At 42.1% G+C, this 14,362-nt stretch overlaps 1 protein-coding gene across 2 annotated transcripts in view; it reads right to left on the reverse strand.

The window, feature by feature from the left end:
* MKRN2 (makorin ring finger protein 2) overlaps positions 1–8,069 on the reverse strand; it is a 31,973-nt gene extending 23,904 nt beyond the window's left edge. The window contains exons 1-3 of one of the 2 annotated variants that reach the window (XM_012785292.3): positions 7,957–8,069; positions 7,523–7,780; positions 2,375–2,480 (exon numbers count right to left, since the gene is read on the reverse strand). Coding sequence is in view for 1 of the 2 variants with exons in the window: in XM_012785291.3 (XP_012640745.1) it covers positions 7,523–7,548 (26 nt within the window). In the remaining variant the exon portion in view is untranslated. The remainder of the gene's footprint in view (positions 1–2,374; positions 2,481–7,522; positions 7,781–7,956) is intronic. The other variant, XM_012785291.3, reaches the window with a different exon arrangement.
* Positions 8,070–14,362: the final 6,293 nt, after the last annotated feature.

A 14,362-nucleotide genomic window follows, 5' to 3' on the forward strand; every position in this document is an offset into this window, starting at 1 on the left:
GCGCATGCCTGCAGTCCCAGCTACTCGGGAGGGTGAGGGAGGAGGATCGCTTCATCTGGGGAGTTCAAGGCTGCAGCGAGCTATGATCATACCACTGCACTCCAGCCTGGGTGACAGACCCTGTCTCTCTTAAAAAAAAAAAAAAAACCTAAACCTTACCATTTATACGGTCTGTCTGGAACCAGAAAACAGAACTGAACTGGACAACAGAAGGAAGGGAATAGCATCTAAGGAACGGCAGGGAGGTCTGAGAGGCCCAGACTGCCAGTGTTTCCAGAGCAAGGGCACCAGGGAACACGTTATATGTTTGCCCCCTGAAAAGGGCCGGGAGGCTGCCAGCTGGTGCCATGAGAGCTGAAGATCTTCCATCTCTGCTTGCTTACCAAACTTCTAACTTTCTCACCTGTTTGTCTCCATAAAAGCAGAGGAAGTGCTAACAAGGCCCACCTGGCAATTTCATTTTCACAGGGAGAAAAGGATATTCTAGTTTATATATCAGTCCCTCCTGTGTTTGGCTAGCACAAAGCCACTTCTATGTACAACAACAATCAAACTTCTGCACCTACAAAGATAAGAGCTGGCTCCATGACTTAAGTGACTATACTGCAGAGCCATCCTCTAGTCTTTTCTAGGTAGTCAGCTAGGCTTTCCCCAGGAACACACCCTTGTGGGGGTCTCCCACTAGATCAGACACTGTACAGTAACTTGCTACAAGGCCGTTACAGATTTACTTTTTTAAAAAAAGGAGGAAGGGAAGCACAGAACACAACCCAGCAAACTAAGGGCACTGTTAGAAACTTATAAGGAACTTTAAATATCTACCAAACAGTTCATGTTATTCACAACACTGATCTTAAAAGTGCACAGAAAAGAGTTACCATAGCAGATCCGAGACTGCTACCCTTAGAAGGTCTGCTTCCAAGGCTCGCCCCTGCCTGGCATCTGGAAACATGGCTAGTAAACACTCTCTATGTGGATATAAAACTCTCCCTAAATGATGAGATTGGCTCAGTGTGCCTAAACTGTACAAACCATGTGGTGCATGCTGAACACTTGCTTTCCTTCTGAGATTCTGGAATTTTAGTGCATGCTAAGCAGAGGGTGCCTACATGACCAGCCTAACAGGCTGCCCTGGGCACATGTTGCTGCACTTCAGATGCTGTAGGAAGAGTGTGCTGTGTGACCCTCTTGTGGAGAGAGAGATGTAGGAAACAGCACTAAGGCTCTTCCAGATGCCACCCGTGTCTTCTCCGCTCATAATCTGGTTGTGACTCCTTACTACATCACTGCCATAATCTCAGCCTGACTACATCTGTATGCTGGGCCCCACTAGACTTTCTAGTCAATCTCTGGGTGCAGGGGTGGGCTTGGGGATGCCAAACACAAAAGTATATTATATATCTAAGCAGTTTGATAAGTCTTTTTGAGAAATACTATTCAAGACAGCAATATTAATTCAATTGTCCTCAAATATAGCAATCTTTGACCTTTGAAGGTATAATAGTAAACAACAACAACAACAAAAATACAGTGCCAAGAGCCAACTATGAATGACAAAGAGCCATCAGGATTGGTAAACTCATAAATACCAGAAGAGGACAGACTCAAAGTGGCAATATAAACAGTTACACAAAAGTGAGATCTAATAAGTACTTCATAGTTTTTTTTGAAGCAACCAGACCTGAAAATTTCCTGAAAGAATCAGGGTAGAAGACTACCAGAGGTCCTCTATCAGATATTATTTGTCAACCAGGCAGGCAAGAGGAAAGATTTTTTTTTTTAGGTAGCAGCATGCTACACGGATGCTTTTTATAATTCTGCCACCACCTCCCATAAGTACTATTCAGAAAACTTGCCTTCCAAACCACTAATTTTCCATTAAAAGATGAAATATTTAACTGCCAACCAGAGCTTCTAGTTAGTTTTGGCACTTATAAACTGGTGACTTCATGTAAGCCACTTCCCTTCTGTAAGTGATTGAACTGAGATTTAAATAAGCTCAAAAATAACTTCTAGACCACCATCACTGCCTTCAAGAAAGTACAGCGTGAAACAAGTGTTATATAAGAGGTGAAGCCAGCCCAGGCCTCCTTTCTAGCACATGTCACCATTCCCACTCTCCAGGGACAAAACAAAACCACCAAGAGCAAATCCTGCCTGTCATTTGGGGCTGCGGTTCCCAACCACTGGTCCATGGCCTGTTAGGAATTGGGCCCCACAGCAGGTGAGCAGCTGACAAGCGAGTGAGCGAAGCTTCATCTTCATTTACAGTGTTTTCCATCACTCGCATCACTGCATAAGCTCCACCTCCTGTCAGGTCAGTGGTGGCATTAGATTACTGAAGGAGCGAGAATCCTATTGTAAAGAACCCTACCGTAAACTGCACCTGTAAGGGATCTAGGTTGTTTCCTCCTTATGAGAATCTAATGCCTGATGATCTGAGCTGGAGCTGAGGCAGTGATGTTAGGTCCGGGGAGTGGCTGCAAATACAGATTATCATTAGCAGAGAGGAAATCACTTAAATCATCCCCAAACCATCCTCCCAGCCCCACCCCAGTCCATGGAAAAATTGTCTTCCATGAAACCAGTCCCTGGTGCAAAAAGGTTGGGGACCACTGATTTGGGGCATCTCTATTATCCGCTTATAGTCATTCCTCTCCATGTATGTTATATTAAGTTTAATCTAGACCTCTTTCATGTTGCACTTTGTAATATCCAACTGCTCATTCTTCCTGATGTACAAACCATCCCTTATATCTTCCAGGGGAGGGGACTGAGACATGAGCTAGTTAAGGGAGGGGACGAAAGCTAGTCAGGTGAAGTGCTCAGAATAGGGAAGTTCTTTCTGGGGAACACTCCAAAGAGGTCTGTTACCCTTGGTGACCCCAAAAGACTGTTTAAGATAGTACGGCTATTATAAGCTGCAAAGGATATCAGGTTGACTACTGGCCACAGACCTGCCAGCAGCCCTACCTGCAACTGAGCCAAACCACCAACCCCGTTTCTTACAGGCCCTTATGGTGCCTCTCTCTAGCAAAATACTTTCGCAAATCATTTCCAAGTACATGGGTAATTTTGCATTCTCAGTGTCACTTTTCTTTGCATTTTTCACAGGCAAAAACTTTATGGCTGTACTGCTGCGATCCACTGAGGGGGAAGGGAGCAAACACTAGGCACAGTAGTAAGCTTAAAACAAACTTATTGATTCGAGGTGGAGATGAATTAAAGTATAATGTGGTGATAAAGTGAAGATACTAATGTCAGACTGATTGCTATGTGACTTTGAACAATTTTACTTTATTTAGTTGTTCAACTAATTTCTATTTTTTTTTTTTTTTTTTAGTAGAGACAGGGTCTCGTTCTTGTTCAGGCTGGTCTCGAACACCTGAGTTCAAATGATCCTCTTGCCTCGGCCTCCCAGAATGCTAGGATTACAGGCGTGAGCCACCATGCTCGGTCAACTTTGAACAATTTATTAAACTTCTAGGCTTCAGTTTCCTCATGTATAATAATTGTACTTACTTTGTAAACTGCTGGGATATACTACTGTGAGGTTTAACTGCAAAAATGCATGCAAGTGCTTAGCCTTACACAAAATAAATGCTTTAAGATGGTTTGTTGCTATTATTTGGTTTTTTTCATCAACCCTTCCAGTGCGGCATTACCATCCTCATTTTACAGATGAGGAAACTATGGCACAGGTGGTACCAGGAACAGAATCTAGAACTGGCCAACTCTGGAGCTCAAACTCTTCCTGCTGACTGGAAAGAGTCTTCATGTTTTATGACTTCAGAATCAAAAGCCCTAGGCTTGACTATCAGAGGACAATGAAATTCTAGGTCTTGTACTAGTGATTACGAGATGAAGGGAACCTCTATCATATGAGAAGGGGGGTGAAAAAATTGGCTGCCAAGCCAAAGGGCCTATACCAGGGCTTTGAAAACAGACTGAAAGACATAAGGAGATGGTTAGGGCAAAAAATCAGCAACAATGATTCCCAGTTTGAGAATGTGGCTAAAGTGCTACGTCAAGGAGTCAGGAAAGTAGACTGACAACATAACTTCATGAATGGCAGCCATGCTTGCCATTCCACAAAATAAACATATGCAGTGTCTTTGTCATTAGGTTTGGGAATCCTAGCATTTAACATCTATCTCTTGTAAAGACATAATATTAAAAGCAAAACTGACATTGTTCTCCTGCCATTCAACATAAACATGTATATCACATCCCACAGTGAGAAAAACAAACCTAAAAACACTTCTTACCTGAGACAAATTAAAAAAAACCAGCTGAGCACCCTGCTTAGATCTGGTCCTCAAAATAAACCATATCTTAAACATTTTTTTCTTTTGAGACAGAGTCTCATTCTGTTGCCCCAGCTAGAGTACAACGACGTCATCATAGCTCACTGCAACCTCAAACTCCTTGGCTCACGCAATCCTCCTGCCCCAGTCTCCTGAGTACCTGGGACTACAGGTGGGTGCCACCATGCCGGCTAATTTTTCTTTCTTTTTTTTTGTGTAGAGACTGGGTCTGGCTCTTGCTCAGGCTGGTCTCCAACTCCCGGCCACAAGCAATCTTCCTGCCTCAGCCTCCCAGAGTGCTAGGATTACAGATGTGAGCCACTGTGCCTGTAATCCTACCACTCTGGGAGGCCAAGGCCATACCTTAAACATTTCCTGTAAATTATCAATGCATGGAGATAAAGCTGTTGTGAATAAGATAACAAAGAGAGAAAAACTTTTCCATTATGAACACACAAAAGTAAATTTGGTATTCTTCATAATATTGCGGTTTTTTCCATTTAAAAACTTGTTCTGGGCCAGGTGCGGTGGCTCACGCCTATAATCCTAGCACTCTGGGAGGCCAAGGCGGGAGGATGGTTCAAAGTCAGGAGTTCCAAACCACCCCAAGCAAGAGCGAGACCCCCTCCCCCCCGCTACTAAAAATAGAAAGAAATTAATTTGCCAACTAAAAATATATAGAAAAAAATTAGCCGGGCATGGTGGCTGGTGCATGCCTGTAGTCTCAGCTACTTGGGAGGCTGAAGCAGGAGGATTGCTTGAGCCCAGGAGTTTGAGGTTGCTGTGAGCTAGGGCTGACAGCACCACACTCCAGCCTCAGCAACAGAGTGAGACTCTGTCTCACAAAAAAAAAAAAAACTGTTCTGTTTATTTGATAAGGCAGTCATTGGGAGGCCTTGCCCCTCCTTGCAAGTAAATTTCTTTTCCTTTTTACATGTCTTTGTATGAGTTGTTCTTTCACAGGAGCATATTAAAAGCTTTGAAAAGTCCTACAGTTAAAGAATTTTACTTTAGCATTTCCCAAACTTATTTAGAGGCCGTACAGTCTATGAGAACATGAAATACCTCTGCACTTAGAAGCTGAATGACCTGGGACAAGTCACTTCAATGCTGAGAGTCAGTTTCACAATCTGTGGAACAGTGTTGGCTGCTGGAATATATACCACAGTATTGACTAATAGAGCACCTAAAAGTGCCCTCAGCACATTTTAAGCCCCCCCTCCCAAATACTATTACTTCAGAAGTGATCCCTTCTCAACATTCCAATCCACTTGGTTTATATGAAAGTGACATTCTGCAGGATACCCTTGTTAGGAAACAGAATTAAAGCTTTCAGGCCAATCTATCTCCAGGTGTACGAGGAAAAAACCAAGATGATCCTGATTTAAGGATCTTGGTACTTGTTCCTGCACTAAGATGTGAAATTCTGGGCAAGCCTCAAGTCTTCCTAAGCATAAAGTTTCCTTATTTGTAAAATCAGATACTACACAGAGTTGAGATTCAATTATAAAGCATTACAAAAATGTGCACTGTTTTTTTGGGCACATCCAAAAAACAAAAGGAGCAGGTGATCAGCTATGGGAATGATAGAATTAAACTGTAAAGCAAAGAGGGTTTTCGAGGTAGCCACAATCTGCTTTATAGTACACAATGACCTAGACACACTTTCTCCAACAGGGGAAACTTTACACAACCAAAAATAAGTAAATACACATACACTCGTCTTCATAAAAGACCTTCTAGTATAAATAACCTAGTAAAAGTCTCTTTACAGACACTCCGGGCAAATTTCTGACAATTGCTTAATATAAGCCACCTGGGCCTTGGGTAACATGGCTGAATAATTAATGAACACTAATGCTAACAGAAAACATTTTACGTAGCCATTTCTTAATTATTCATACTAATGAACAAAAGTAACAATACAGAGATGAACCTTAAACTGTTTATTACATAATCAAACTATACAACTTTTTAGCAATTTTTCCCACACAGGTTTTACTAAAACCAATTATTAAAATGAAATTTGTATTTTCCAAGCGAACAACTCAATAGAACTATATCCCTAATACCAGTAAGCACCAAGCTTATCAAGAAATGAGAGTGTGGTCGGAGGCTGCCTGTAATCCTAGCACTCTGGGAGGCCGAAGGAGGAGGACAGATTGAGGTCAGGAGTTCAAGATCAGCCTGAGAAAGAGCCGGACCCCCTCTCTACTAAAAACAGAAAAATTAGCAGGGCATCGTGGCGTGCGCCTGTAATCCCAGCTACTCAGGAGGCTGAGGCAGGAGGATCGCTTGAGCCCAGGAGTTTGAGGTTGCTGCATGGCACTCTGGCCCAGGTGGCAGAGCGAGACTCCATCTCAAAAAAAAAAAAAAAGGGAAAAGGAAGGAAAGAAAGAAAAGACAGACAGACATGAGGGTGTTATACAACCAAATTATTTCTATTTCACAGTAGCAGCCACAGCGTAGCTACCTTGTGTTCTATAACATAATATCCATTACTGTTATATTTTTCCTACTAAATGGCCCTCTCAATAAGATAAGGGTATCACTTAGCCTCTTCCGGTCTGTTTCCTGCACTGTAAAATGGGGATAATAACTGCTTAGTACTGTTACGGTAAAGTGTAGTGATAATGAATATAAAGGACTTGGAAATATGCAGGCGCTTAACAGATCTTCAGGAAATGCTACCTGCCATTATTTTCCACACAGTAATTCTTACTTGCTAACTCTCTGCAACTTCTGGTTGTATCTGGATTCTTCAGACTCCTGGGAAGCGAACTCAGGGCCCCAGCTTCTTTGAGGCTCCCTCGTGGTATTCCTATTTGTAAATGGCCTCTCGGTGTATTCACTCAACCCAAATCTCCTTTTCCAATTAAACTGTGAGCCCCAAGAGCCCTCCTCCCAGGACCCCGCGCACGCTGCACGGCCCTGGCAGCAGTCTCCCTCCTTCCCGCCCCCAGGGGCTGCGCTTCAAGCTCGCGGCGCGGCCCCCCGTGCTGGCCTCGGTCCCGAGACCCCGTCCTGCACCCGCCGGATCCGCAGCTCTAGTCGCAGCGCCAGCTCTGCCTCGAAAAGCCCCATGACGAACAGCTGAGTAACTTTCCGCTCCAGCCTCAGTTTCCCTGGAGGCAGGACGGAGGCGCACCGCCAGACACCAGGGCCCGGGAGAGCTGCCCGCAGTGGCCTGACGCTCCCAGCCCCTGCGCACTGACCTGCAAGTGACCTGCTTGGTGCTCATGGTGGTTGGGATGCAGGGCAGTCGTCGCTCCGCCGCCTCCAGCTACCGCCACCGCCGCCTCGGCCTTGGCCCGGCTCTTCCAGCGCAGCCGCGTCACGCCGGCGCGCACCGCCCCCAGTGCATCACCTTTGTAGCGCCGGCTGGAAACCTCGGCGCCGTCACAATTGGTTCCGCACCAGGGGAGGGACCGGCGGCCTCCCCGTCCCGCACTCAGCGTCCGGCATTTCCAAGCCTGCGGAGCGGAACCTGCTGGCATCCTAGTCCTGTCAGTCTTACCCCGAAGCCCACAGTTAGTCGCTACGATTCTGCCCCCATCTCCGAGAGCATCCTTTAGCAATTCTCGCCTCCCTCGAGGCACTTCTCCCCCACCCCCACCCCGAGGCAGGCTCCCACCTCTGCTCCGCGTACCTCAATTGCAAACGCTCCTACCCGTCCGAACCTGCACTCGCCAGGGCCCCTCCTCAGGCCCCGCCCCGTCTGTTCCCGCCAGACCTCGCTCCCGCGTAAGGAAATTCCTCGGCCCTCTCCCAGCTGCTCTTTTTCAAAAATCTCTACTCCCACCTCGAGTTTTACTCCTCATTTTCTTTCCTGGCATGCCTCCGCCGTTCATCTTCCGTTTCCTATGGCGGAAACCCCAAAAGTTATTCTTGACACTTCCCTCTAGTTCTCTATATCCTGCAGATCCTGCTCCTAAGCTTGCATCCAATGCGTCCTCCGTCCATTTCCACCGTCATGGTTCGTCTAAGCAACCATTCCTCCTTGCCAGGCCATGCAATAGCCTTTTAACTGGCCTTCCCGCTTCCAGTTCTAACCTCTTCTAGTCTATCGTCACACGAATTCTATTTTTAAAACATATCGATTCGTGTCATTCACCTCCTTTCAATGATTTTCCGTTGCTTTTTAAATTTTTTTACTTTAAAGAAATTGAGATATGCACAACATAAATGCACAAGACACATATATGCCTCTATGAATTTTTGCATATGCATGCACTTATGAAACAACCACCCAGATGAAGATAAAGAATATCAACACCCAGGAGGCTCCCTTAAAGCACTCTCAGTCAATGCCTCCCAAAGGTAGCTGCTTATTTTCACCCCATCACTATTGTCTTGCTCGTTCTTGACCTTCATATAAATGAAATAATTCAGTATGTACCCTTTTGTCTGCCTTCTTTTTCCTAACATTGTATCTGTCAGATATTTCCATGTTGTGTATAGCTGTATGCTGTTATTCTACTTTGCTCTAAAAATACTGAGTCTTCTAATGAATGAACATGGTATATATTTCCATTACTTAGAACTTTTGCAATATTTCTCAGGAATTTAGGAGTATTTTGGAAATTTTGTAGTTTCCAGTATATAGGTCTTTAATAACTTTTATTAGATTTATTACTAGGTATCTAGATGAGTTTTTAAAACAATATTGCACTTATAATTTATAACATTTAGGCCGGGCGCTGTGGCTCACGCCTGTAATCCTAGCTCTTGGGAGGCCGAGGCGGGCGGATTGCTCAAGGTCAGGAGTTCAAAACCAGCCTGAGCAAGAGCGAGACCCTGTCTCTACTATAAATAGAAAGAAATCAATTGGCCAACTGATATATATATATAAAAAAAAAATTAGCCGGGCATGGTGGCACATGCCTGTAGTCCCAGCTACTTGGGAGGCTGAGGCAGAAGGATCACTCGAGCCCAGGAGTTTGAGGTTGCTGTGAGCTAGGCTGACGCCACGGCACTCACTCTAGCCTGGACAACAAAGCGAGACTCTGTCTCAAAAAAAAAAAAAAAAAATAATAATTTATAACATTTGATCCATGCAATTCATGTTCACAAAATTACATACTGCTTATTATAAAAATCCCCTTTATTTCATTCTTTATGTAATACATTCACTATATGAATACTATTATGTTCAAATATGAAAAAAAGTATAAGGTGAAAAGTCCCAGTCCTCTATCAATTTAGTTCCCACCTCATCAAAAACAGAAACAATCGAAAAACCCAAAACCTAACCACTGTTATAAATTTTGTACATATCTTTCCAGGTTTTTTACATATATATTATATATATATATATATACACACATATACAAGTAAACAAAAATATTTTTCTCCCTTTTTATAGAAAAGATAACATACACACTGTTCTGCACAGTGTATATAAACAGTGAAGTTTTCCATATCAGTACATAGAGCCTCTTCCTCCTTTTGTAGAAACTGTATAGTTATAATATTCCATTGTATGCCTATGCCATAATTTATTTCACCAGCCTTGTACGGGTGGCCCTCAGGGTGTCCATGCTATTAACACTGGACCAATGAGAACATATTCTGTATTGCTTCACACAAGCTGTACCCAATTCACTGTTTTCTGAATTCAGTGTTGCTGAATTACCATGTCCTGCCCCACACTTGGACATCGATACCCTGGTTTCCTCGTCCTCAGGAGATCATTTGCTGGCAAAGAATGAAGGGTGTCTTCCAGCCCACAGCAAGTGCACATTAAACTTTCACATCTGCTTGCTGACTACCAGCTCCCGATCTCAACCCCTTCAGAAAAGCAATTCTACTACCAAACATACAGGACAAAAAAATATGTCAGAGGGAGGCGGGTGAAAAAACTGAGAAAATGGGAGAGGACAGGTGGTTCCCAGCTGGACATTAAAATGGACATTTGGGTGCAAAGATAAGGAGACTCTTTGCACAAAGGTTGGCCAAGAGTCTTGCAAAACTTTTTTTTTTCTTTGTGTGGCTGTCTGTCCATAGATAGGGTTTTTGATGCTATTTTAAATTTTCCTAAATTTCCTAATTATTGCTTGTGTACAAAAATACATGATCTTTGTATATTGACCTGAGATCCAGCCCCATGATAAATTTTGAATTCTAATGGTTTCTTTGTAGATTGTTTTTCACTTTCTACATACAATCATGACATCAGCAAATTAAAGCTTTACTTCATTTTCAATCATTATATATTTTGTTTCTTTTTCTTGCCTTATTGTACTGTCTAGAACCTTCAGTATAATGTTAAAGAGAAGTGGTAAAAGTGGTAGTAGTGTATGTCTTGTTTTTTTTCTGAATTCAGGGAAAATAGTTAATATTTTGCCATTAATTAAAATGTTAGCTCTAGATTTTTTAAAACTATCATCAAAGTTTTGTTCTTTCTAGTTTTCTTATATTTTTATCATAAGCACATCTTGATTTTTATCAAATGCTTTTTTGCATCTATTGAGAAAACAATATTGTCTTTCCCCTTTATTCTATTATTGTATGGAATTATATTGTTTGATTTTTTTTTTTTTTTTTTTTTTTTTGAGACAGAGTCTCACTTTTGTTGTCCAGGCTAGAGTGAGTGCCGTGGTGTCAGCCTAGCTCACAGCAACCTCATACTCCTGGGCTCAAGCAATCCTTCCACCTCAGCCTCCCAAGTAACTGGGACTACAGGCATTCGCCATCATGCCCGGCTAATTTTTTCTGTATATATTAGTTGGCCAATTAATTTCTTTCTATTTATAGTAGAGATGGGGTCTCGTTCTTGCTCAGGTTGGTTTTGAACTCCTGACCTTGAGCCATTGGCCCGCCTCGGCCTCCCAGAGAGCTAGGATTACAGGCATGAGCCACCTCGCCTGGCCAATTTTTAATGTTAAACCTACCTAATTCCTCAGATAGCCCCTAATGGCCATGATATATTATTTTTTTCTATAAATCACCGGATTCTGTTTGTTAAAATTGTATTTAGGATTTTTGCATCCTGTTCATGAGAGATACTAGTCTGTAGTGTTCCTTTCTTACAATGTCCATGCCAGGTTTGGGTATGTGAGATATGCTGGGCCTCATAAAATGAGTGTGGACAACTTTCTTCCTTTCTATTCTCTGGAAAAGTCTGTTTAATATAGGTATTAATTTTTCCCTTAAATGTTTGGAAGAATTTACCATGGAAGCCATCTCAGCCTGCGGTTTACTTTATAGGAAGATTTTTATTTAAAGATTTAATTGCTTTCTTATATATAGGACTATTCATATTTTATCTTTTTGTGTCAGGTTTGGAAAGCTCTTTTTTTTTTTTTTTTTTTTTTTTGAGACAGAGTCTCATTCTGTTGCCCAGGCTAGAGTGCCGTGGTGTCAGCCTAGCTCACAGCAACCTCAAACTCTTGGGCTCAAGCAGTCCTACTGCCTCAGCCTGCCGAGTATCTGAGACTACAGGCATGCACCACCGTGCCTAGCTAATTTTTCTATATATTTTTAGTTGGCCAATTAATTTCTTTCTATTTTCAGTAGAGACGGAGTCTTGCTCTTGATCAGGCTGGTTTCGAACTCCTGATCTTGAGCTGTCCTCCCGCCTTGGCCTCCCAGAGTGCTAGGATTACAGCCGTGAGCCACTTCGCCCAGCCAGAAAGCTCTTTTTTATTTCAAGTAATTAGTCCATTTCATCTAAATTGATAAATTTATTTATTTTTATTATTATTTAGAGATAGGGTCTCATTCTCTTGCCCAGGATGGAGTGCAGTGGCACCATCATAACTTATTGTACCCTTGAGCTCTTGGGCTCAAACTATCCTCCTGCCTCACCCTCCAGAATAGCTAGGACTACAAGCATGCACCACCATACCTGGGCAATTAAAAAAAATATTTTTTTAGAGATGGGGTCTCACTATGTTGCCCAGGCAACTCTATGTTTGCCCTGATCTCAAATTTCTGGCCTCAAGTGATTCTTCTGCATTGGCTTCCCAAAGTGCTTGGAATATAGGAATAAGTCACTGTACCCAACCCTAAATTGATTAATATAATAAAGTTGATCATAATACCTTCTTTTTTATGACTATAGGATCTGTAATGTCTCATTTTCATTTCTTGATATTACTCATTGGTGTTTTATTCTTTTTCTAATCAGTCACTAAAAGTTTATCAATTGTATTAATCTTTTCACTGAACAAGCTTTTGGCTTTGTTCATTTTCTTTATTGTACATCCATCCATTTTCTATTTCAATGATTTCTGCTTTTATCTTTATTATTCCTTTTTTCTATGTTCTTTGAGTTCAAATTGCTCTTGTTGTCTGGCTTCTTGAGATGGAAGCTTATGTCATTGATTTTCAAATCTTTTTCTTTTCTGAGTATTTAAAGCTGTACTTTTCTCTGAAAGCACATTTATCATTATTCTAAAAGTTCTTATATCATCTTTTCCTTACCATTCAGTTTAAAATATTTTCTAATTGCCATTATAATTTGTTCTTTGACTTATAAGTTATTTATTTAATAAGTGTCCTGATTAATTTCCAAACTGAGAGTTTTTCTAGTTATTTTTTTCTTATTTCTAATGTGATCCCAATGTGGAATGGTCTACTCTCCTTTAAGTTTGATCAACATTTGCTTTATATATTTTGAAGCTAAGTTTTTAGGTTCAAACAAATTTAGAATTGCTCTACCTTCTGTTCTGTCAAAACTTTATCATTTAAAAATGTTCCTCTTTCGGCCAAGCGCGGTGGCTCACGCCTGTAATCCTAGCACTCTGGGAGCCAGAGGCGGACGGATTGCTTGAGGTTAGGAGTTCGAAACCAGACTGAGCAAGAGCGAGACCCCGTCTCTACTATAAATAGAAAGAAATTAATTGGCCAACTAATATATGCAGAAAAAATTAGCTGGTCATGGTGGCGCGTACCTGTAGTCCCAGCTACTCGGGAGGCTGAGGCAGAAGGATCGCTCCAGCCCAGGAGATTGAGGTTGCTGTGAGCTAGGCTCACGCCACGGCACTCACTCTAGCCTGGGCAACGAAGCGTGACTCTGTCTCAAAAAAAAAAAGTTCCTCTTTGTGCTATTTGTGTATGTGAATTGAGACTGTTTTATCAGTGAATAAATGGCTTTACTAATTGTGGTTCATGTAATATATCATGTAAAATGCATGTATAAAATGTGTTTCTGGGCCAGGCTTGGTGGCTCATGCCTGTAATCCTAGCACTCTGGGAGGCCGAGGCAGGCAGATTATTAGAGCTCAGAAGTTCTAGACCAGCTTTGAGCAAGAGCGAGACCCCATCTCTACCAAAAATAGAAAAAAATTAGCCAAGCATAGTGGCGCATGCCTGTAGTCCCAGCTACTCTGGAGGCTGAGGCAGGAGGATCCCTTGAGCCCAGGAGTTTGAGGTTGCTGTGAGCTAGGCAGACGCCACGGCACTCTAGCCTGGCAACAGAGTGAGACTCTGTCTAAAAAAAACAAGAAAAAGAAAAGAAAAAAGCGTTTCAGAGAGTGCTAGTTGCACTTGTGAATCAGGACAGTGATATTTCAATGAAAAACTGTGTTCGCATTGTGGTGCATGTAATACACTATCTAAAGATGCACAATATAAAATGTTTTTAAGAGTGCTAGTTTTTTAAAAAGAAATTTTCCTCTTTAGCTCTAGAAATGCGTCTTGTTTTAAAGCATACTTTTTCCTGATATTAATCATACCAGCTTTCTTTTTTTTTTACCTACTGTTATATTAATATTAATTTTTTTTTATTTCGGCATATTATGGGGGTACAGATTTTAAGGTTTCAATAAATGCCCATTTCCCCCCTCCCCCCACAAGTCTGAGTCTCCATCATGACCATCCCCCAGATGGTGCACATCTCACTCATTATGTATGTATATACCCGCCCCCCTCCCCCCTCCCATCTGCCCAATACCCTATTACTGTAGTACCTATGTGTCCACTTAGGTGCTGTTCAGTTAATACCAATTTGCTGGTGAGTATATGTGGTGTTTGTTTTTCCATTCTTGGGAAACTTCACTTAATAGTATGGGTTCCAGCTCTAACCAGGAAAATATAAGATGTGCTATATC

This window comes from Microcebus murinus, chromosome 21 (assembly GCF_040939455.1).
Source record: "Microcebus murinus isolate Inina chromosome 21, M.murinus_Inina_mat1.0, whole genome shotgun sequence".
NCBI lineage: Eukaryota > Metazoa > Chordata > Mammalia > Primates > Cheirogaleidae > Microcebus > Microcebus murinus.